Source organism: Nicrophorus vespilloides, unplaced genomic scaffold, assembly GCF_001412225.1.
Source record: "Nicrophorus vespilloides isolate i.1.1-1 unplaced genomic scaffold, Nicve_v1.0, whole genome shotgun sequence".
Classification (NCBI taxonomy): Eukaryota; Metazoa; Arthropoda; class Insecta; order Coleoptera; family Silphidae; genus Nicrophorus; species Nicrophorus vespilloides.
This window is the reverse complement of record NW_017096069.1, coordinates 7,862-32,787: the sequence shown is the minus strand read 5'-3', so window position 1 is coordinate 32,787 and position 24,926 is coordinate 7,862. Positions and strand designations below refer to the sequence as shown.

At 30.8% G+C, this 24,926-nt stretch overlaps 1 protein-coding gene across 1 annotated transcript; it reads left to right on the top strand.

Annotated features, from left to right (window-relative positions):
- Positions 1-9,286: 9,286 nt before the first annotated feature.
- On the top strand, positions 9,287-24,480 carry LOC108569352 (motor neuron and pancreas homeobox protein 1-like). The gene is made up of 3 exons (XM_017930870.1): positions 9,287-9,941; positions 22,387-22,550; positions 24,203-24,480. The coding sequence occupies exons 1-3, from the start codon at positions 9,461-9,463 to the stop codon at positions 24,422-24,424; spliced, it is 867 nt and encodes a 288-aa protein (XP_017786359.1). The 5' UTR covers positions 9,287-9,460; the 3' UTR covers positions 24,425-24,480.
- Positions 24,481-24,926: the final 446 nt, after the last annotated feature.

Sequence of the window (24,926 nt, the reverse complement as noted above, 5' to 3'; positions counted from 1 at the left end):
TTTTATCCTTCCCGCTGTGTCCTTTCTTCGGTTCAATATTGAGCCTGTGCAAATGAAGCATCTCCGACGATCCAACCGGTCCTCGCACACAAAAGAGAGACGGACCAGTGCAAACAATCCATTAGTTTAAAGTCGCTTTTAATGATTGGTTAATTTGTTTGTTTTACCGGTGATACTGAGTGAGAGAGAAATGGTACGAATCGTGTTTGTGCGGGTTTCATATATATGTACAGGTAATTGTTAACGAATTAGTTTGCTAATTAACCGACGGTTAAGAGCTTAATGAATTGTAAATAGTTTTAAACAATCCATTACACACGGTTTATTATATTTGCGCTTCGCGATATTATTAATCATCGCCGTTCGCCGCATGCCCACTTTGACTAATTAATTACCCTCGATGTCAGTCAACTTTGACACATTTATGACATACACACACACACACTTGTACTTTTGTTTGCATTATCCAATTAAAAATAAAATTCTATTCTATTCCATAATCCACGCAACATCTATCCTCTTGAACATTCAATTTATTTCATTTTTATTGAATGCTAAGACATGAAACGTTAATAACTAATCAAAATTAAATTCAAATTCTGTTTACTTCAAAGAATTTATTTATTAAAACGTTCCTTTCTTTATAATCTATTTTATAATAAAAACATTCAGTAAATGATCCAGCTGTTGAAAAAATGTAATTGGACATTGCCCATTTATTAAATTTCAATATGTTCGTGATATAACCAAACTGTGTCTCGCATGCGGCTCTTGAAGAGTTTTGTTGTAGCTCAACTAATGTATACCAAAAAATTTAGGTGCGGCTCCCAATATTTCAGCTCATGCTCAATTTTTGCTCATACTAAATCCCAACAATTATGTTGCATACAGGTTTTAAAGTTATTTTATAAATCGCTTATTTTCTTTCGAAATTGGCGAGTCCTATTTTTCCTTAGATGTGATCTTTCCAGGTCAATCTTCTATCTAGATGCATATCCAGATAATCAACATCATTCTCAAGGTGAAGGTGAAGGTGAAGATGTCATCGGCAAAAGTCAAATTTCTGCAGTATATAGTATATACAGAATGGATCATAATACTCATTGCTGTTTCAGCCTATACATTTATCAAATACTTAAGATTAACTAGACTAGAGATTGGAACTAGACTTATAGATCTATAGAATTATATGTCTTCGAGAGCTTTTCATGGTTTAGGTCAGAGGTTCCCAATCTTTTTTGTGTCGTATACCCCTTGCCATGTTTTTCGGTTTTGGATAGACCCCCTATTTACATGATTTGAATTTTTTTTTAATTTCTAACTGTAGTGAAGTTTAGTGTTAAAAACTTAAAGTAAAAACACATGTTAAGTTTTATATATTTATTAATTGAATTTAAATTAAAACTACTCAAAATAAAATTTTGTATCTGTTATATAAAATATACGTAACATAAAATAAACTAAGCAATAAGTAAATGTTTTTAGTAAGAAGGATGAACCTAATGCTTTAATAATAAATTATCAACATTTGGCGTCAATTTTGTAAGATTTAATCTTAATTTTATAAACATATATATTTTTTTTTACTTCATAGGTACTTTTATAAACAATGTATATGTCTTTTTATTATAAGATAGTATAATGGACCCCCAAATTATTTCTTTTCGCTAACGTAGACCCCTTGCAGGTTGTCATAAACCCCTGGGGGGTCGATATAGACCAATTTGAGAATCACTGGTTTAGGTATTCAAATAATTTGAGCTAACGTCTATCGAGAGCGAAAGTGTTTTTAGAATTGCATTGAGGATAATTGTTAAGAACATCATGATGAATTTGAACCTTTTCCTTGGTAATTCTTTTAAAATTTCTTTAATAAATTATCATACGAAAGACAAATTTATTCACTAATTTGGACAAAGAAAATCTCTCATTTTTATAAAACCTAACATTGTTTAAAATATTTTAATCCTACAATATTTTTTAAATGAAATATTATACAAAATGTTCAATAATCTGCAAAGTCTTTAATCTTATGTAATTAGTGTTGTCCAATGTGCAGTTACTAAGCCAACATTATAATATAATAAAATAAAACGAAATAAATCCATTCGATTCGTCACGCGTTATTTTTATCAAATCAATTGGGAAACCGAACCCATCGAAACTGGCAATTAAAAGACAAGTGTTTATATCACAATTACTGTGTAATTACACGTCCACTTATCGCCTCATAATGCCACTACACGGCATCTTAATCTTATCTCGGAAACATATGTATTCTCGACATCTCTCACAATCGCGCTCGATCCATCGTTTAATCCCTTATTAAACCGAAGATTAACAAGTTGCATTGTACCTTTACCCGAATGTAATATCCGGCGCACAATTAATTGTTTATTATTTTTCGACAATTTCAATAAAAAATACAATAAATAAAATTTATTTTATACAAAAAAATCATAAAAATAAATAAAGCATATTTATTTTAAAACAGTACTAAGTAAATTAAATTGATTAATCTGTAATCATACATACGTTAGTTTATAGTAAAATGATAAAATCTCAAATATTCTATTACAATTATTTGAACGTTTATTTGATTTGAAGTGTTTTAGTCGTTGAGTTGAGGGGCTGTTATCCTATATATTTCTTAGATAAAAACGGTTTCAACTAATTGTTTATTTTTTCTGCATTTCATAATATAAAATAAAGATTTTCAAGTATTTGGACCAAAAAGTTATTAACTTATTTCCTACAATTATGATTTTATTCCAAACTACTTTTGTTAATTTAATTGTAAATAATATTGCTAATTGTAACTTGAATAATTTTTATTTAATTATCTAAAAGAAAGTGTTTCAATTGAAAATATTGTAAGTGAATATTCATAATTTAACAATTTGCTCGTTAAATCTAAATTTATATAAGAAGTACCTTACTTTCTTGTTTAAATTTTGTTTTTTTTTCGGTGACCCAACTGCGCGTTTTTGTCCTTCTCGATTTCGTTACTGCGCGTTATTGTCGGCGCGCTTTTTCCTACACGTTTTTATTTAGGTGTTTGTTTTTCACAACTTATTTCTATAAAATTTAATAGTAAGAAATATTAGTAAATTAATTTAACTATTAGTTTTTTTATTCAAAATATTGTGAGTGAATATTTAGAAAATTTTTGACAAACAATGCATTAATTGCACTTTTTTCCCAGATTATTGTTTTAATCAAGTAGCTTGGATTTATATTAAGAAACATTTGTTTTAATTGCTAATACAGTCTATAAGTATTCATATTTTAATATTATTTTGTACCAAAGATACAGAAAAAAAAACTTATTTTAATTGTAAGTTGATTGTATTCTGCCTTAATTAACACTGGAGGTACCACTTTTCATGTATACACATTCCAACCGTGAGCGGTCACAAAGACCGGACTAGTTAGAAATATTATTTTTTACAATATATTGTAGATAATATCCGCACTGTTTCGAGACTAATCGAGAACTTGAAAACCGCATAAAAATAATGAACACTAAATTTTATTTAAATTTACCTCAATTAAAATTGAGTTTGTTTCCAAAATGTATTATAGTGAATCCGCACTGATCGAAGCAAGAAGTATTACTGTACATACATATGTTTGAATCTGAACATATATTTGACTGGAATAAAAATTCCTGCTTTGAAATATGTTCTTATGTTGTTTCTTTATAAAAGATCTAAACCTTTATTTCCGATAGATAAAAAAAACTTGGAGCAAAGTATGATTCCAATAGTAGTATTTTTGTTTTCTTGTAGGTAGTGAAAAAAAAATGGTAGTAAGGGAAATTTTAAACCAAAGGTCAATTTGACTGATCTTGGTACGAGTTAATTGTTTTTTTTTATTTCATGAGCTCATGAAAAAAAGGGGATGCACTGAAAAACCGGATGTATTTATATATGAAATTATTAAAATATATTACATATTTGTCAAACAAACATGTGTAAATAATATGAAATCACCATACTGTTATCAGTCGTTCGATACGTAGAATCTACTTTCGAATTGTTTACATACTACCAAAATTCACACAGCTTAATGCCGGATTTGATGTTGGTTTTGTGCTGTTCTCTGTTGCGCCGTCGTCGTTTTCATATTTTTTTTTTAATGCCCACACTTTACATACTCGAATATTTATTTATACAGCATTATCGAGTCGTATCACCCGAAATTACGAACGGAATACTGTGGGAGAGAAGAAATGCTCGTGTTTCTCTCTCTTCTTCTCTCTCCGAATATACGTAATATGCGTGCGTGTGTGTGTGTTCGAGCTTCCACCATCGAAGAGCAAATATTTGACATTCCAATGTAACCTGACTTGGATATTTCGCGGATCTCGCTATTTCTGCACAATATAATATTATTGCGTCTTCGTTCCAAAACTAGTAATATTATTATTGTCGTTTCCTCGAACCTATGCAAATATTTGGAATCATTTTTCGGTTTGGGAACGTGATTTTGATTATGCATCCTTTCTGATGGTTCTCCCCGTCAAGTGAGGACCATCAGGAGCTGTACAAACAAACCGTTTCCTCGAGGTTTCATCCACTCGAACACGTTTTCAAATATTTTTAAAGAATCTTTTTTTTTTCTTCTTTCTTTCATAAAGATCATACCTACGTCAACTAATTGAGTTCCAATTTATTGAAATCTCTTTAAGAAAAACAGCTTCTTTTCTTCGACCAATAATTTCATTATCAATTGAAATCAAACTATCCTTTTATAACAACAACCAGTTTTTCAATTTGTAATTTTTTCTGTTACCTAACACAATTATATAATTGTAATCTCATGAAGCAAACAATAACTTAATTTGTTTGATAAATAATTTAATTGCCCTTTTAAGCAGTTGATTGTTTGATTTATGATATTTATATTATTGTATTGAGTTCTTTTATTTTGTAATTTTACTGTTTCAATAAATGTTATTATTTTATTAATTTAATCCTCATAAAACTAATCCAATTGAAATAAAATATTAGAAAGAATCATGTTATAACAAGAACTAGTTTTTCCATTTGTAATTATTCATATTACGTAACACAATTATATTGTTAGAATACATTTTTTTTATAACGATCCACTAATTGAAAAAAATGTAATCACGTGAAAAATAAAATAACTTAATTTCTTTGGTAAATAAACAAATCCAATTGGAAATAACAATAATCCACTTCTAACAAAAAACACTCTTTCAACTTGTAATTATTCCTATGACGTTACTCTTTTTCAATTATATTTTTATAATCCTGTTCTTTTTTTTCATCAAGATCGTACCTACTTTAAATAATTTTAATCTTGTGAAGAAATATAACTTAATTAATTTGATCAATATTTTAATGCTCGTAAAACTAATCCAATTGTAATAGAATATTCGAATTAATCCTGTTAGAACAACAAACACTTTTTCAATTTGTTTTACGTAATCGATTTCAATTATATTTTTATAATCCTTTTTTTGTTATAAAAATCGTACTTACGTCCACTAAATGAAATCATTGTAATTTCTTGAAGAAATATTAGTTCATTTTTTGAATCAATAATTCTATCCTCATTAAACTAATATAATAACTCATAAAACTAAACCAATTGAAATAAAACATTCGTAATAATAAAACAACAATCAGTTTTTCAATGTGTAATTATTCCTGTTATGTAATACGATTTTAATTATATTTTTACAATATTTTTTTAGAAATATTGTACTTACGTCCACTAAATGAAATCAATGTGATTTCTTGAAGAAATATGAATTCATTTCTTGGAATAATAATTCCTTTCTCATAAAACTAAAACAATTGAAAAAATACCATTCGAAATAATCCTGTTATAACCAAAAATAGTTTTTAAATTTGCAATTATTCGAGTTACGATTTCATTGGAATCTTTTGACGAAAAATTACTTTATTCATTTGATAAATAATTTAATACTAATAAAACTAAACCAATTTAATTTAACATTGGAAATAATTATGTTACAACTAAAAACAGACTTTCAATTTATAATTTGTTATATAACATGTATTAAATTATCTTTAAATAAAAATTTCATTTCTTTGATCAATAATTTTATCCACATAAAACTAATCCAATTGAGAGAAAAACCCCATTTGAAATAATCCTGTTACAACAATTTTCAAACGCAAACAGTCTTGTAATTTGTAATTATTCCTGTTACGTAACAGATGCTTTACGATTCCCCCTCGCCTCACCGAAATCACTATGAATTGTGAAGCGTAATCCTCGTATGGACATCACGTCCATCCAACTATTGTCGTTTTCCTCCACTGCTCAAGTCTTAATTTCATTACCATCACACGTCTGTAAATATAAATGTTATTTCTTCCTTCAATTCAGGTCTTCTTAATTGCTGAAACTTGTCTCGAATATTAACATACAAACGCATCTTATGAATGATAAAAAAAATATAAATCCAAAATTGTACAACATTTTGATTAAAATAATTAATAATAAAAAAATAGAAATTCATGACAATTAAAATCATTCGTTATTTCTAAACTACAAAATTTACAATGTGTGTTTCCACAATTACTAATAAACAAAAAACAAAAGAAAGTTCTTTGAAAATGATTCATAAAAAAATTCATATCATAATTTTTAATTAAATATTTCATTAATAAAAATTCCATTAGAATTCATGATTTATCAAAAATTTATCAAAATTTTTAATTAAATATTTCATTAATAAAAATTCCATTAGAATTCATGATTTATCAAATAATAAAATTTACATAAATAAATTCGACAATGTTTAATAATTAATCAATGTCATTAAGATATAAATATTTATAAATAAAAAGAAACAACAAAAACCACAATTTATAATAATATAATGAAATGAACAGTATTCATTAATTAGCGTAATTACTACGATTTTATTTGTATTATTATTATTATTTGTAGATAACAATCCGACGATTGTAACGAGCATTTTAAAATTAATTGCCAAGATAAGAAAGTTTCAATATTTGTGTTTCTCTTTATCGTAAGAGAAAATCCATTAAGAATAATTTAGTAATGGAACATTTTCAAAAAAAAATATGTGATAAAGTGAGAATTAATACGGAAAAAAAATATATAAGAAGGCGAGAACATTATCGACATGTTAATCTAGTTCAAGATAAAAGCCAATTCTAAATATAACACGATTCGGTTAAAAATATTATATAAACAACAATTTTATTTATTGCATGTATTATATTTATTTATATTTTTTATATAAATTAATAAGAACATTATTTGTTTTATATTTTTTTTTAATTATAATTCAATAGAAATTAGATTTATTTTTTATTTATATAATTCAGAGTCGAATTGAACCGTAAACCAAAATTAACCGAAATTTTTAACTGAACCGTAACTGTAAACGGAACAAAAAATTGCTTAAATGAAAAACCAAAAACGGAACGATTTTTTACTTACGGTTAATTTCAGTTCATTTTTGTTTTCATTAAATTAATTCATAATCGCTTTCTTTAATGTATGTTGTACCGGTGCTAGTGTTTTAGTTTATTTATATAGACATTTGAAAAAAATAATTTTTCGACATTGTATATTTTTTCGATTTTAAATTTTAATTTCAACCGGATCTGAACCGAAATTTTTAGACGAAACCGAATCTGGTTATCGTTATCTTGGAACGTAACCGTAAACCGGAACGAAATTAATTTCGGTTCGACTCTTTGATATAATTAAATACTAATTTAATTAGGAAAATAATAATATTCTTTTATAGATTATGCAACTAAGTATTTGCAACTAAGTATTTGGATTATGATAAATCGGAAATCCTTGATTTCTTTCCTTTGACTATTTTTTACATTGTAAGGATAAATTTCGTTGTGTTTACCTTTTGAATGCAGTTTAGTTATAGACAGATAACGGCTACATATGAAGAAGTACATAAATGTTGATTCTAGATACAAAGTCCAAATGTTTATTTTGTAGTGGTTATTTAACACTCTAATCTATGCAAAATATATCTACGAACTTATAACGTATTTTCTATAATAAATATTATTCAAAGATCAGCATGATGTATTCCTTGCTTTTTATTAAAATAAATTTTTAGTTCAAGTTCAAAAAGTAAATGAAGTACTAATTAAATGTCGTTTATTTAACATGGACATATTATTATTATTATTAAACTTCTGACGAAAAGGGAAATACATTTTTTAATAATTATTATTTTTGTTAAACGTTTCTTATAATAAATATAAAGTATTAAATAGAAAATGAAAAGTGCCTAGATTGGACCGGATATTATCTATTGGTAGTTAAGCTATCATTGAGTAAATAGAAATATATGTAATTATAACAATAATATACGCTTATTATTAATTTAATAATGTACGTGAAAAATTTTCAATATCTGTATAAGTTTTAAATTTTGCATCTGAATTGAAAATTGATGTTTATAAAGTTTTACAATATGTTTAGTTTTAGAATCTAATGATATGTAAGGACAATAAGAAAAAGTATTAGAGTTGATTCTTTTTGAAAAGTCACTGTTTGAAGAAAAATTGCTTAGGTTTGTTTATAACGAAAATTCACAGTCGAAGAAGGTTCGTTCATAAATCTGTTATGTTTCTGTGAAAAAGAGTGGCGTAAAAGTAATTCTCTGAGAATACTAATGAATAATGTATTTCAGTTACTTAGCGTATATTGGATGGTAAGTATTTTGTATAGCTATGGTTGTTAATCAAATGGGCCGTTGAAGAAATAAATATGTACAAGTTTTCCCATAAACGTTATGGGATGCCAGAGTTTTCCGGAAAGTTTCGGCAGCAAATCAATGGGAATGGTCGGATATTCGGATGGACAGAAATTGGTTGGGATCGTGAGAGGGATTTATGATTGCAGTTGTGAAAAAAAAAGAGAGAGAGAAATAATTAATTGGGTTCCCGGCGGAAGATAAATACCGATTGTGCCATTAGCGGATGGAGAAGAGGAGCGGTCCGAAGCGAAGCCCGATCCTTCAAGACCGACCAGAATCCTCGGAAATGTCCCCTCGTCGTCCTTAGTCCTTCGTCCTTGCGCACTTGATTGCGCCACGCCAAGCCATGCCCCCAGAATGGGCGTATCCATCGAACGAGGACCAATCGGAAGGCCATCTCTACGCGCACTGTACGTGTAATGTATACCGTCTAATGTTGCTGTAATGTCAGATATTATTAGGATAATACATTTCAAATCGTTTAGTCCATCGACGCCTTCCGTGTCGCCTGCAACACGTTCTCAAATAAAAGTAGAATCTGACGCGATTCCTGACGCAAACACGGATTACCATTATTGACAGTGACATGATCTTAACCAAGTGTTGACTGCTACCTCGAAACTGAAGATAAAATTAAAAGAAGTAATAAGCAAATCTAATTCCTGATTTGATTAGAGTAACTCGAAGAAGATGAGTTATATCCACGAATCCTTCCAGTCGAAGCCTTTGAACATGGACACCAAGATGCAGGAGAGCAAAGGGTCTTTCTGCATAGACGCACTTCTCTCCAGATCGGAGGAAAGATCTCCGACCAGCCCAGACACATCTCGCAGCATCTCGCCGACGTCCTCGACGCGTAGCCGTAGTCCTCCCATATCTCCCGGTAGCGAAGAGGTACCACCGAACCATTTCGTACCTAGACCTGGCCTCCTCAATCACATTTATCCAAATGGAGCTACGGCCGCCGGCGCTGCCTTCGCCTACGGCTACCACCAGGCCACCGCCGGACAATCACATCAGACATCCGCCTTCCACAGTCTCGACGGAAACCCCATGTTGCAAAAAGTCCAAGTGCCCACCCATCATCACAACCACAACCACCTGCAGCAGATGCAACTGGAATGGTTGGCGCGTACCGGCATGTTCTATCCCAGGCTACCAGAACTAGCAGGTAAACTTATACTTAAATTTCAATTTCCAATCATAAATTATATACAAACCAATTTCAATCATAAAATATGAGATGACACACTCGTTAAAAGATTTTACTTATAATTGCTAAACGACCACCTTAATTAATTACTTCAGAAAATCTGATTATTTGTTATTCTTCAATTTTTAAACGTCATCCAAGTTAAGTTTAAATAAACTACACCCTGTGCTATAGAATACAGGTATCCCCCTACTTACAAACTAGTTCCGTTTCAAAGGGATATTCGTAAGTCGGGGGAATTTTAAAAATATACTTGTCTTACCGCTCTTTATCATTGTTTTTTATTTGTATATATGTTAAATTCCGTATTACTGACTGCATAAATTTGAAAAAAATAGATTAAAATAAACAAAATACTTACTTACAAATACTTTTCAATGCAGACAAAAGAAACAAATGCAACAAAACAGATAGTACATCTTCCAAAAATATTATATTTATATCTAAAGAAATTATCAATTTTTGTTTAGACAGTTAATTTTTTATCGCTATATATCTCCTTGTAACAAGTTAGAGCTTTTAGAATTTTGTTCATAAGTCCGGGAGTTCGTAAGTCGGGAGATACCTGTACAGATAATTTAAATAATTACTTATAGCTATTGCATAACAATTGTTTGAATTACTATAATTATCATATAAAATGGAAATACTCATCTACAACTAATAAATAAAAAAAGTAATGTAAACCAGTTGAATACAATATCAGGAATAAATTCTCGATTGAATAAGATTATTTATGTAGATAAATAAATAATAATTAATTACAATCTGCTTAAATAAATTATCGTTAAATCTAATGATTTTACATGTAAAACACTGTATACAAACTTTACCAAAATCTAATCAAAAAACAAAATTGAGAAACGCTGTTCTAAAGAATATAATTGGATAATTTATATGAAAAACCTATTTAAATAAATATGCATTTAACTATTATTAGTGTTAACAGTTGTAAAGTTATAACTTTGAAATGATTTAATTTTAGACAAATGCTAAAAATGTGAATTCATCGATTTTTTTTTGGAAAAAGAAAGAATAATAAAAATTAATTTTTCATTACTTTAATTGATGATAATAAAGAGCGTGTCTCATTGGTCCGAGTGGCTCCGGCCATGGAACGCTTAAATTCCGCCATGTCCCCCATTTTTCGGAGGGGAACAGCCGCCTCCGCCTCCTCCGCTGCCGCCGCCATCGTCGCGACGCTCGTTGTCTCCCTGCAATTAGCTAACTCGATTTAGCAGAGATCCCTACAACGGATCTGTTCACAATGTGTTGTCAATGTTTTGTCCGGATGTTTTTTTTTTCTCTCTATTTTATTTGCCTTAACGAAGGCCTAAATGGATTACGAAATTCACCAACCACCCCCCAAAACCCCCCGACTTTCCGGCTGACCTGACAGCCACCCGCACACCCGAATTTCCCTTTTTCCAAACGCCAATCACGTCCGGCTCGACTAAACTCATTTGCCTACCATTTTATGCTGCACGTTCTTTTTTTGTAGTTGTTTTACGAATCGATGCTTAATTGAAAACAATATATTGTTGGTTTTATTCGGATGCGTTGCGCGCGTGTGGAAAGATGAACGGATTGTTTTTCGACGTCCGGTTTGTTTCGCTCAGCCCGTTTCCGGTTAGTTTGACAGCGTAACAGAGACACGGAGGCGGCGTCGTCGGCGGCGGCAGCGGCAGGACCTAATGTAGTGCTGATCATGTTAGAATGTGTTTACAGGGCCAATTTACAATCGGAGTCCTCGCCTCGTCCTCATCGCTCGTCAAGTTTCTCTATGTCTGCTGTTTGTCTTGCCAATAAGACGCGAATAAGGGGTCCTTCGGGGGGTGGAAAAGGCAACGAGCGAACGTGCTTCAGCATCCCTAACAGTCACCCCCCCGTTTACTAAAAGTTTACACAAGGTCCTTATATATATATATTCCGGAGTTAGGGACTCGCCACCCCCCAGCCACCCTCACATTTCGCATTTAATTGCACGACATTAGCAGAAAGAAAAAACGAAAAAGTAAACGCGTCTTTGCAAAAACAACTTTTTTCCAAGTTCCATAATTTTATAACAAGATCCAATTTCTTTCACTTAACAGAGTTCAATGATTACCACCCAATTTGCAAAATAAACTGACCTTTTTTTAAATACACTAATCTAATTTTGTATACCAAAAAACCATCTAAATCCAGTCATAAATTTATTTAATTAACTCAATTTTTTGTTACTCTATTGAAAATTGATTGAAAACCGTCACATTTGAAGAACAAGTAATACAAAGAATTGAAAAATGTTATTACATTTCTCTCATCTACTTTTACATATTTTTTTATTTCATAATAAATAACAATTAAATTATAATTAGCTATTGATCAGCAATTTTAAATAAATTTCTGAAAAATATTTTTATTTTCCAAAATCACATTTTTTAATAGAAAATTGTATCAAATAATTTGTGCATAAATTAGTTAAATATAATTAATCATATATAATATTATAAGTTTGTTTATTGTTCAAAAAAAAAACAATGATAAATTAATTAATTTGGTAATTATTTTGTGATTAGAATATTGAAAACTTTTGTTATGAAATGGAAATTTTAAATGGAATATGGAAATGCATTGCAAGCAATTTGTAAGAGTAAAAAACACATTTGAAGAACAAATAATACAAAGAATTGAAAAATGTTATTACATTTCTCTCATCTTCTCTTATATATTTTTTTTATTTCATAACAAATAACAGTTAAATTATAATTATCTATTGATCACGATATGAAAACATATTCAGCAATTTTAAATAAATTTCTGAAAAATATTTTTATTTTCCAAAATCACATTTTTTAATAGAAAATTGTATCAAATAATTTGTGCATAAATTAATCATATATAATCATATATAATATTATAAGTTTGTTTATTGTTAAAAAAAAACAATGATAAATTAATTAATTTGGTAATTATTTTGTGATTAAAATATTGAAAACTTTTGTTATGAAATTTTAAATGAAATATGGAAACGCATTGCAAGCAATTTGTAAGAGTAAAAAAAAATTGAAAATCCTGATGCGATTTTTCACGGTTTTCCGGTTGTCCTGTGTCGGTTCCAATTTAGGGTTGCGATCAAAGGGAACGCATGTGGCGGTGGTTAGTTGCAAATGAAGCGGCTAAAATCCTCACCTAACCGCATCGGAATACGTTCACGTTAGGAGAGGGTGTANNNNCCCCCCTGACAACCGCCCCTTCGCCAGACGAAATGCAACGCTTCTCCCCCGCACCCCACCCCTGTAAACAATAGAAAATGCTCAATTACGACCTGCGCACCCTACGCTCTGTGCATTACATTAATTGGCCACTTACTCTCCTTTTCATATCTCTACACACACACACACATGATTGTCATCGTGATCATAGACAAATGTCAAAATATTTTCATTCAAAAGTAGACTTCAGATCATTTAGATACAAAACCATCAACAATAAAATTTTCTCTCTTAATTTCTTTAATAAAAGATCTGACTTATAATATTGTAGATTTTTAAATATTTCTGCTGATAAAATATGTAGTTCCTTTGGTATTTGACAGGTGGCATCAATATACTAATATACTAATATACTAATATACTAATATACTAATATACTAATATACTAATATACTAATATACTAATATACTAATATACTTATGGTGATCGAACCAACCAGAACTCACCAGCACAGAACGTGATTCAAGAGAAAAGAACAAATCAAAACCATTTTATCCTGTCTATAAGAGAATTGTACTAAAACAGAACATCTATTATTATGGATGGTAAAGTTTACCTATTCTGTATGTATTCATATTTCAGTACTATTCTATTAAGTCACTATTTTGTCCTGTTCCCCTGTATCTTGTTCTGATATGTAATGTTCTGTGCTAATGAGTTTTATTTGGAACCTATACTAATACATTCTAAACGTTCTCCCATAAATTGCCAGTCTCAAATATGTCATGAAAGAGTTAACATTTGCTGCATGCAGACCATACGGTTCCTTTACATCGTGCGAGGGTTGTAAGTCCTTTCGATTGATCCGGATTTGTGTCCATTTCCACATATATAAATATATATATTTTTTCCTTCTATTTTTGGGATATTTCTGTCGAAATTGTATAATATAAACAGTAAACACGTATGTAATTTGAGAGGGTGGACCGCACTGAATTAACCGAACAACAAGGGTGGCGCGATCGGAGCATTTAAAATCATAATAGCCACCATCTGTCGTGGATTCTCGATCCCTCCTGATCGTTCCTCGTCACAGCCAAAGTACGACGACGACAAAAAGTGCATTGTATCTAAGTGCGGCAAAAACATCCTGGCATTTCATGCCATTTAGGCAGTTCGATAAATTTGCTTTATTGGCAATAAAAATTATTCACTCACTTAAATCTGTCTGTTTCTCTTTTTATCGTCGCGTACTTTATGCGTCTCACAAATGTCAATATCAATTAGGGAATGGTACAATTCATGCTTCTATATTTCTTTCTTTTCTTTAGTTCAATCGTCTGTAACTTTCAACAGCAATCATAATTACGTACATACGAGTGTTAAACTATATAGAATGGTTTTAGTTCTATTTATTTTTCTCTAATAATGTTTAATATACATTAAGATATCATATTAAGAATAATTGTAAATTATATCATAGTGTTAATTATATTTACTAATTTCTATAACAATTAAATCAACTTCACTCAGTATCATGGAAATCTTGATCTTTACTATCAATTTCGTGAGTACTTTTATTTGTCATTTACTATGGATTAGTAATAGTCAGGATTTTTCTAATTACTAAATACTAATTACTAATAATTCCTGATTATTATTTGTTAAACAACCAAAGACATTTTTTTTTCAGTTACATTTTTTTACATCAAATTTGTTACTATTCGACTAGAAAATTATCATTAAATCAAATTGGAACAAATTTATATACATAAACCATTTTATTGTCGCTTTGAGCTATGCGAATGGTATAGGAATTAAGAAAGTTGAACTGGGTTAGTCGCTTGATCAAGCCTAGAATCTCCATGTTAAAATGTGCATAAGCTGGTTTGTTTTTTAACTGAAACTAAATGAAATACATTAGTATTTCTATGGAAATTATATAACATAAACAGTAAATATGTATATAATCTGAAATGATGCACTTCACTGAATTAAGCGAAGAACATAACGTTACGTAACATCAATTAATATAAAATGTAGCATTTTATACAATAAAATAGACTTGTAAAAACGTATAGATTACTAAAAGACATATGGTCAATAGCCAGTCGATATTTTTTTTTATTTATTTATGTGACTGTTATAATGGATATTATTATTAATAATTTACTTATTTTATAATTCAGCAAATAATTAATTATTTATTAATAATTTTTATCATTAATATTTACATAATTATAACTATTATTTTAATTGATTTTATTATAATAATTAATGCGATACAATACATTAAAAATATGAATTAAATTTAAATGCAACTTGTAAAGTAACTTAGTCATCGGTAATAATTTCGTTTGATGGTCAATTATTCGATGTATATTGCGAGTGGACTAATAAAACCCGAGTTCTAAACTACGCAGTTCAACGACGATATCCTGCAAATAGAAGTACTTAAAAAAGAAACGCATTACATTACAATCAATAATCTGTGTTAAAAAAAAGTGTACAGTTTCTTTCAATTTTACGAAATTCCTTTAATAAATAAACACATATTTAATAATAATTATGTTTAGTGCATACTGAATATCAGACTTACTGATTTTCCCAGTTTTGGTACATGGATAACAAAAATTATCCCACTTTGAAATCTAAATATTTATGATATTTAAAGAACGTACTTTCTATAGACGGGTCAATTTGATCTACAATAAAATGCACTAGAATATACTGGTAAATACATTAGAATGGGAATAAAAACAAATATCAAAAGAATACAAAAAGAAATTTGAGTGTAAAAAAAAAACAATAATTTCTGTATACAAAATATAAAATACATTAACCATAATCACGACAGTATCAAAATCCCAACTATACAATAACATTTTTAAATTATTCCGAAGCGTAGTCACTTTTAAATTGTTATTAATAATAAATAATAACAATTAATAATCTAATTGTATTTGAGATTATTTCAAAATGTTAAGATTTATTATGAACAATTCAAAAAAATTAAATAAAATAATAATAATTTATTGTTATTAATTTAACGAAATTTCTTTAAATCAATAAACATATATTTAATAATAAAATCACGTTTATTGCATACTGAACATTAGAATTACTGATTTTCTCAGTCTTGTTACATGGGTGAGAAAAGTTATCCCACTTTGAAATCTAAATATTTCTGATATTTGAAGGAAGTCAATTTGCTATAGACGGGTCACTTTGACCCGAATTTTAATATACGGGAATAAAAACAAATATCAGGTGGGTCGTTCCGACCCATCCGTAGTACTTACCAGATAAAAAGAGTACGAAAAGAGATTTGACTGTAGAGTATTAAAAAAAACAATAATTTCTGTATAAAAAAATATAAAATATATTAATTTTGGTAAATTACATAATTATGTAACTTTGTTATTAGTTAGTTATTAGTTATTAAGTAATTCATAATACAAAAAGTAATGTTTCCACTAACATTCTTGATAAAACTGTAAATGCGATTGTCTTTTATTCGAAGTAAAATGAGTAATTGATGCGATTTATATACAGTGAAACCTCCGTATTTGTTAAGTAAAATATAAATATTTTGTTGAAGTTTTATGCATTTACATTATTCGTTACAAGTACCGATGTATCACTGTATATATGCACGGTGCTAATCGCAAGCCCGACAACCGAAATACCGTTAATCAAATACCCGACGTTCGAGATCCCGACAACCATAATCCCGACTATATAAAAATCTTGACTATATTAAAATCCCGACTATATCGAAAATGTCTACAATAACATTTTTAAATTTATATTAATAATAAATAATAACAATTAATAATCTCACTATATTAAAACGTTTAAATTGTTATTAATAATAAATAATAACAATTAATAATCTAATTGTATTTGAGATTATTTCATAATGTTAAGGTTTATTATGAATAATTCAACAAAATTAAATAAAATAATAATAATTTATTGTTATTAATAATAAAAGTGTAGCACATACTCCGTAATCATTTAAAAATGTTATTGTAAAAAATTTCGAGATTAGTCGGGATTTTGATATAGTCGGGATTTCAATAGACGGTCTTTCGGTGGTCGGGCTAGAGATATAGACTCATATATGCATACCAATGGTGACTGAAAACAGAACAGAATCCGTTAAGTAGTGATAAATGTATTCGAATGCAATCGTTTCGGTGAAATTAATTAAAAAGAATGTAATGTTGGAGCAGACCATATGCGAGTGCAAATAGCATTAATAGATTTCCATGGTAGAAAGATAATTCGCATTTTTATCGTAGCCCGAAACAAATTTAATTACGAACCGTTTACGTGCATAAAAATGTCGCATACAAATAAAATACGATCCGAATGCCCGGACAAAGCGTACTAAAAAGCTGGGCTAAATAGGCGTCATAATAATAATAATAATAATAAGCCCGGAAAAATATGGAAAAAGGCGACCGGCGAATGTCGTTTCACAAACAATTCAATAAATGATATTAATTCAATTAAGGCCCGATAAAGTTAATCTGCGACATATTCCTAATGCATTATCTGAATCCGACGTAGGCATATGGCCGCAAACTCATATGGGAGAGAGAGAAAATTTAATTTAATACGTTTTATTGGCATTACATTTATGATTTATTCAATTAACTTTCACGCGTGCACCATACGAACGCAAACGGCACCGTCCCTCCTCCATCTCCCTTCAACTCGTACACAGTATTTATATAATACATAGAGACCGTATGCAAATATGCGTATGAGCGTATTACCTTTTTTTTTCCAAATTATCTTTCGTCGCGATAAAAATCGAACAGATTTCCATGCACACCCACAGTCTGTTAATAATTGTTTAATTAAATGTGCTAATCAGGCGACGCCACGGTCGCTCTATAACTAAAAATAAGTACTTGCCAAGTCTCGAGTAACATACCTACAATTTAATGGATCTATTCTAACAAGTACATATACAAGTAATTAGAACTACTTCAAATAGTTTCAAATCATTTTATCTTTGATTATATTTCGATTTAGTTTACAAAAAAATCAAAATGTCTCTTAAGATTGTTTATAGATATTTTTTCTCTCTCTCTCTCTTTGAAGCATTGAAAACTTAGAGACCGAATTACATTATTAAAAAAAAAATATTTTTATTATGAAGAAAAAGCGGACTAATCAAGAACTTTAAAACTTTGTATACTATCTTTATTGAATTTAGTGAAACCGCGCTGTGCGAATTATTATTATTTTAAGTAAATAATTTGGAGAAGTTTCACTAAAATATAATGATTTTTTTTTCTAACTTAAATCAATGAACTGAGATTAAATACATTTTCCTTCGTGTGTTATCAATTTTATGAAATATTTTCTTGATTTATGCACTTAAAATCAAATTTATTATATATTCAAGTCATGTTTTAACAAAAATTAACAAAATTATAATTACTATAAATTACGTGCAGTAAATGAAAGAAAAATATACAATTTTTATTTTGCTAGTATAATTTTTTTTTTAGAAATGTTGTCTTTGTTGTGATTAATGTGAAATTTGTTTGTTTGATTTATTTATGGTGAAACATTTTGGAAACAGTTTATGAATTAGTAAAAGTTAATGAATGAAATTTGCGTGTGTCATTTTGGGCAGGGATTAAGGTCAAAATATGGAACTCGTTTTGTTGCATGTTGCGGTGTTTTCCGCGTTGATGCGCATACATCAATTGCAATGCAATAATTGCGATTCGGCTTAAATAGTGAGTTGTCCGTAAACAAGGCTGATGTGACAATTGTGTCCCGCACCCCCAAAGTGCATATATACCATTAAGCGTTAAATTTTATTGCACCCCCTCAACACACACGTACGTATGTAGCCACATGCACGGGACCATTCATAATTCAATGGTTTGTTTATATTAGGACCTATTTAGGAACACAACCCCGCTTATTTATATTATTAGCAGGTGGCCATCTGGCCTGATCTGGTCCATCCTCGGAAATCCTCGTCAGGGGTTGGGGCGCTGTTTGGTGGTAGAAAGGGGGTTTCGGGGACGAAGCCGAAGAGATTTACAGCGCGACGATTAATTTTCAATAAAACCCGCCTACCAACTCTCCCCGTTGACAATTATTTGATTTCATCCTCTCGCGCGCAATTTACTACCACCCCACATCAACTAAACCACCCCTCAACAACAACAACAGCAGGAATGAACTTTAATTTTTTAATGGGGCATCCAATCCTATCCGGATCTTGCGTAACGATGATGACTATGAGATGGAAATGGAGGATGAGGATGATGAAGGAGGTCGAGAGGGCACAGACGCGCCGCTTGTAAATCACTGTGGAAACGATCATAGGGATGTTTTAAAGCTCTCAGGCGATTTCGCCGATTGCCTCTTGATATATGGAGGTTATGTGCACGTTCAATGCTTATAAATGACTCGCATTAGTGCTCTGCCAATCGGACTTTCCGAGCCGATTTCAGAGATGCCTCGCGATTTATTGCCCAACCCCCCCGAAACCGCCTCATCCCAGTCCTACCGCCGCCCCCCAATTTTCCCTAACCCGAGCCCCATTCAAGCCCAAAAACATATGAAAGAAAGAGCAAATAAAAAAAAAACTAATCACATAAATCCACCGTTTAGAGATTTCCGCAATTCCTTTCATTCCCTTTAATGCCATTTCCAATTAATTTAACAAACGCTACTAACTCCAATTTATAATTAAACTGTTAATTAAATTAGCTGCACTAAATTCAAAAATGATATTTACAAATTTCATATAATAAAAAATAGTACATTCGTATGAACAAAAATAGACAATGTGAACACAAAAAATACTGTTGTTTTTGACTTATGTCCCAAACTTTGTCTTTGCATTGATATTTATTATGGATATTAAGAATTTTTCATAGTAACGATTTTATAAACATACAATAATTAAGCATTAACTAGCATTAACTTTTCTATACGATTGTAACAAATCACATTTTCTTAGGATGTGTAAGATCCAAGATCATCGAATAAAATGTTGATTTTCTTTGAAATCTGAGGTGCTGTAGAGGAGCTTCAATACATTTCATTGGCTTAGAAATTCTCCGTTTTCTTCTTTGGTTAATTGCATCGGATTGCGTGGGTGGCTGGGATGTTGGAGGGACGAGTTGGGAACGGGGATGGTGGATGGATGGAAACGGGGAATCGAAGGGGGGATCTGCAGGGATCGAGATGAGAGAGAATTCGGCGCAGGGAGGAAACGCGAACGAGCGTTCATTGTCGGATGTAATCCAATTACACTTCATCAAGAGTACGCTATTTTCAGCAATGCCGCTTAGATGAGCTACAATTTGCATTTAATTATCACATATAATTCGCATTAAAACGGTCCGCAGCGTCCCGACGCAGCATCCCTACAATACATGCATTCCAGCAATGTATATATATATATATACTTTATATATACATATAGTATGTATATAGCACACATAGCTCGAGTCAGATATATTCTGTTTTTGGGGGCGGTCGGGTGCTTGGTAGCTGCCAACTTTGCCGTGAAATCGTAGCCACCCCCCAGCGCCAATTCAAACCCCTTCCGTTTCCCCACCTACCCATCCAAACGGTCCGCGACTCGAAATTTGAATTTGTGATTTGATATCGTCGGATACGGCCAAACACAATTACACAAATCGAGGAAAACGCCGCACATAATCCAATCTGTAATTCGCCAACTCCCCTACCATATCCAAATTTTAGCAATAACATTTGTCAGTCGGACAAAACCTTCTAACTAGAACGTCATTTTCAATTAGCCAACAGAGGTATTCATGAGGGTGATTACACTTTACACAATTCCATGATTCCCATCTCCAATCAAAATTTTAGAATTAAACTTTCATAAATCCTTCTCTACATTTCAATTCAAAAACTCACATATTACTTCCATCCTATATTATAATTGTAAACTGTTTATTATATATTTTAAGTAAATTAGTTAAATGTTTTTTACATTAAAATGTATCAGTAAATATGACTATATGAATATAAAAACAATTCGATTAACGAAAATTATTAATGACGGTAATTAGTTTTTAGATTATTCAATGTTTTGCAGTGTCGTTTGAGGTCATATGATAATAGTAGAACACAGGTTGCCTATGTTTTGCAAATGTACAATATTCAGTTAAAACAAAATATGTGCTCTATAGTCCGTGAAAAGCAAATAAGAAATTAATTAATGACTAAGAGAGCAGCAACAAATCTTAATAAGTCTTTGTCTACTTTATTATGTACTTAAGAAGAAGTTTTATATAGAAACTAGCTGATTAGTTCATTGATCACAATCATATTCGTAGTAAGTCCAATATTCTTGACATTCCAAGTATCTGTTTAAGATAACAATTAACACTTTTGTATCGGATGTTTTTGCTAGAGGCGACCATAACCATATAAAAATGTATGTTATATAAAAAATATTATAGACGTCTTCAGAGGGAGGAGAAACAGGGTACATTTGTAGATTTGAGAGATTAATTTGTAATTTAAGTTGTGGGTCAAAAGGTTTTGCTTTAATTGAATCAATTTAGATGAAGTGAAGGGTGCAATGTGCAAATATTGATCGGATGAGGATAAAGTGTATAATTAAATCTGTTAACAAAGAGAGTATTAATTGTTGATGCGAACAGATGTGTTGATTTTTTGATTCGCGCATGTAAATGGGTCAATTGTGAAAGTACCTGTTTGTGCGTGTCGGAGTAGTTTGAAGCGGATTAGTTGAGTCGGCGTCGAGCGTCGCTTTAGTTGGAGTTGGTGGCGACGGTGACGACCCTTCGCGCCCTAAAGGCAATACAGGCAAAGAGATGGAGAGAGTTAGAGTGATAGAGAGAGATAGGGTAGGGAAGGGCCGAAATTAGGGTGTCGTTAAATGTATTAGGATATTAAATTATCATGACAATGGCACAATCAGAAGGGGGCTCCGCGAGCGGTGATAAATACACTGCAAACATACGGCCCTTCTGGCCACAGGTTTTATATAAACGGTGACAAATTAGGCGGGCACCGACGTTGTTCCCCCTTATGAATAATTAAATAAATAAAGTTTTCAAACAGCCATTGTCCTGGAGGACTTCAATTAGCGTTGAGGGGACGGGGATGTTTTGATTAAGGGCGCGACTAACTTTGGGAAATCTTTTGGCAATTGCAGGTTGCGGCCCGGGTCACGCGCTTCTTGGAAAGACGAGGAGACCTAGGACGGCGTTCACTTCGCAGCAGCTGCTCGAGCTCGAGAAACAGTTCAGACAGAACAAGTACCTGTCGAGGCCGAAGAGGTTCGAGGTGGCAACAAGCCTGATGCTCACCGAGACACAAGTAAGTACGATCTCCTTCCTTTCAACCTACCAGACAGACCTTACCCAAATAATCCCACCGCATCCGACACGCAAACATCCAGGAACCGGCGTCAGGTGGGAAGTGTGTGCACGAGATTTAAGTGCGATAAAATCCGGCAACCCGCCCTTCCAAACCGTGATAAATCCTATCGCGTCACATTTTAGCAGTTAGTCATTGCAATCCTAAAATATCACTTCTGTCTGCTTTGTTTGCATCCTGGCTCAGCTCCACCATCCATCCAACTTTTGCGACCGTCCGCCAAGGAACAACCAGCAATCAATGTTCCGCTCACTGCAACAGCCACAACCACCCTCCCTACATACAATAAAAAAATACTTCACTAAATTGAGCAATTACCAAATCTTATACAATTCTATCAATTAATTCTTATACTAATCTCATAACTTATCCGAATCTCCATATTACGTGATATAAGTATAGAAGACTGAACAGTCATTAATCATATTTCGTGTACATTTTGTTACAGTAGAAAATTAACTATGAATAAACCACTAGTATCTCAGAATGACTAATGACATCGTTTCATGACTTATTGATCTATGATTAAATTCAAGTATCTGTTGTGATCAGTACACATTTAACTTCCAGATTTGTTTACAACTTATTCCACTTATTTACAGTATATATTTGTTTCATACTTATTACCTAACTCTTTCAAACTATTATTACAAAAACTATTATTACAAATCAGATTCTAAATCAAAGACCTAAAAGAAAACTTAATGAATCTTTCAGATATCCTCTATCAAATTTAATTTGTACTTAAATGATGAGATGGTCACATTCGAATTGTATCTTATAGAAAAAGTTTTACTTAATGAACTTGAAAATGATACAAAGAAATATAAATTCAATTGAATTATGTACAATAAAACTGACTGTAGATTATCAAATTCATCTTAGATTCAAGTTTTTGAATGAAATTAAAAATAATACGAAGCAGGATTATGGATTATCAAATTCAACTTGTATTTGACTAATAAAATTGAAAAAGGAAATTTCCAATTGACATATTTTTTTATGATATTAATTGTGATATGAATGAATACATTTCTTTTTAACATTAGCATTACATTCAATGTAATCAAAATCAATAATAATATTAATACAAATTATGCAGTGAAACGTAAATTCCTTATAATAATTATTAAATTTAACCCTGAATATAGTTAAAATTAAAAAAAAAATATTTTAAAACACATTAAAATTAAGTTGCCTATAAATTTTCAATGATAAAACTATTTGGTACTTTTCTGGTGAAGTCAGCCAATTTTAAGCTTAAATCGTGTAAGAAGTGAATTATAGTGATTTAGATTATATAAACGGATCAATTTTCATATATATATATTTAGTAACAATATTATTTTATAAACTTATTTAATGGTATTCTGCTACACAATTTTTCTTTTCGTTACAAAATTACCTATACAGAAGTGTATTACTTGAATGTAAGTTTGTATGCATTTTTGTATACAATATAAAGATTACAATTAAATAACAACAAGTTTTTAGTAACATAAATATGCCGGTACTTATAAGTACAAAGAGTTAAACTTAGATTTCAACAAGTTGATATATCTAAATAATGTTTTTTTTTTGGTTTATTTCAGGTGAAAATATGGTTCCAAAATCGACGGATGAAGTGGAAGCGCAGCAAAAAGGCCCAACAGGAGTCCAAGAGCAGCAAAGACGGAGATCAATCCAAAGCACCGTCCATCTCCAAAGCTCCATCAACCTCTCACACCACCCAAGAACCCTCTAGTCACAGCAGCGAGACCGGCGTTCGAAAACCCTCCGACGGAGAATCTCTCTATAGGCCCTACGTCGTCTGAACCCCTAAAAGATATCCAGTGATTAGTGTGCACCCACGAACAATACCAAAAACATCCACCATCTCCATTAATATTATAAATTATTATTATTTTCTTTAAATATAATTTTATATAAGCTTTAATTTATTTATTGTTTTGTACAAACAAACAAAAATATGAAAGAAAAAACGTTATTTATTATTCCCCACATATAATTTTATTTCAGAAGCAAATTATGAATTGAAACATTTTTTTTATACACCATATGTAAAACAAACAGTATATATATATAATATAATGTAAGACCTTTAGTGAAATTTAGGTTCTCAGTGTGAAATATGTAAATAATTTGAAGTTCCTACATATTGTAAATTATAATATGTATATCGTAAAGTTAAGTCTAATAAATTATATTAAAAAAAAAAGTACAGAATTGTTCCATTTTTTTTTTGCTTTTCAAGGTAAAAAAAAAACTGCAGATCGCTGATTTAATTTGTGGGTGTAAATTCCAATTCCAGTTCCG

What these genes read in the sequence shown, in the direction of transcription:
- LOC108569352 (XM_017930870.1), top strand. Translation starts at nt 9,461, where the DNA reads ATGAGTTATATCCACGAATCCTTCCAGTCGAAGCCTTTGAACATGGAC. An exon ending in CAGGCTACCAGAACTAGCAG is followed by an intron (nt 9,942 to 22,386) that starts GTAAACTTATAC and finishes TGGCAATTGCAG; the next exon opens with GTTGCGGCCCGGGTCACGCG. An exon ending in TGATGCTCACCGAGACACAA is followed by an intron (nt 22,551 to 24,202) that starts GTAAGTACGATC and finishes GGTTTATTTCAG; the next exon opens with GTGAAAATATGGTTCCAAAA.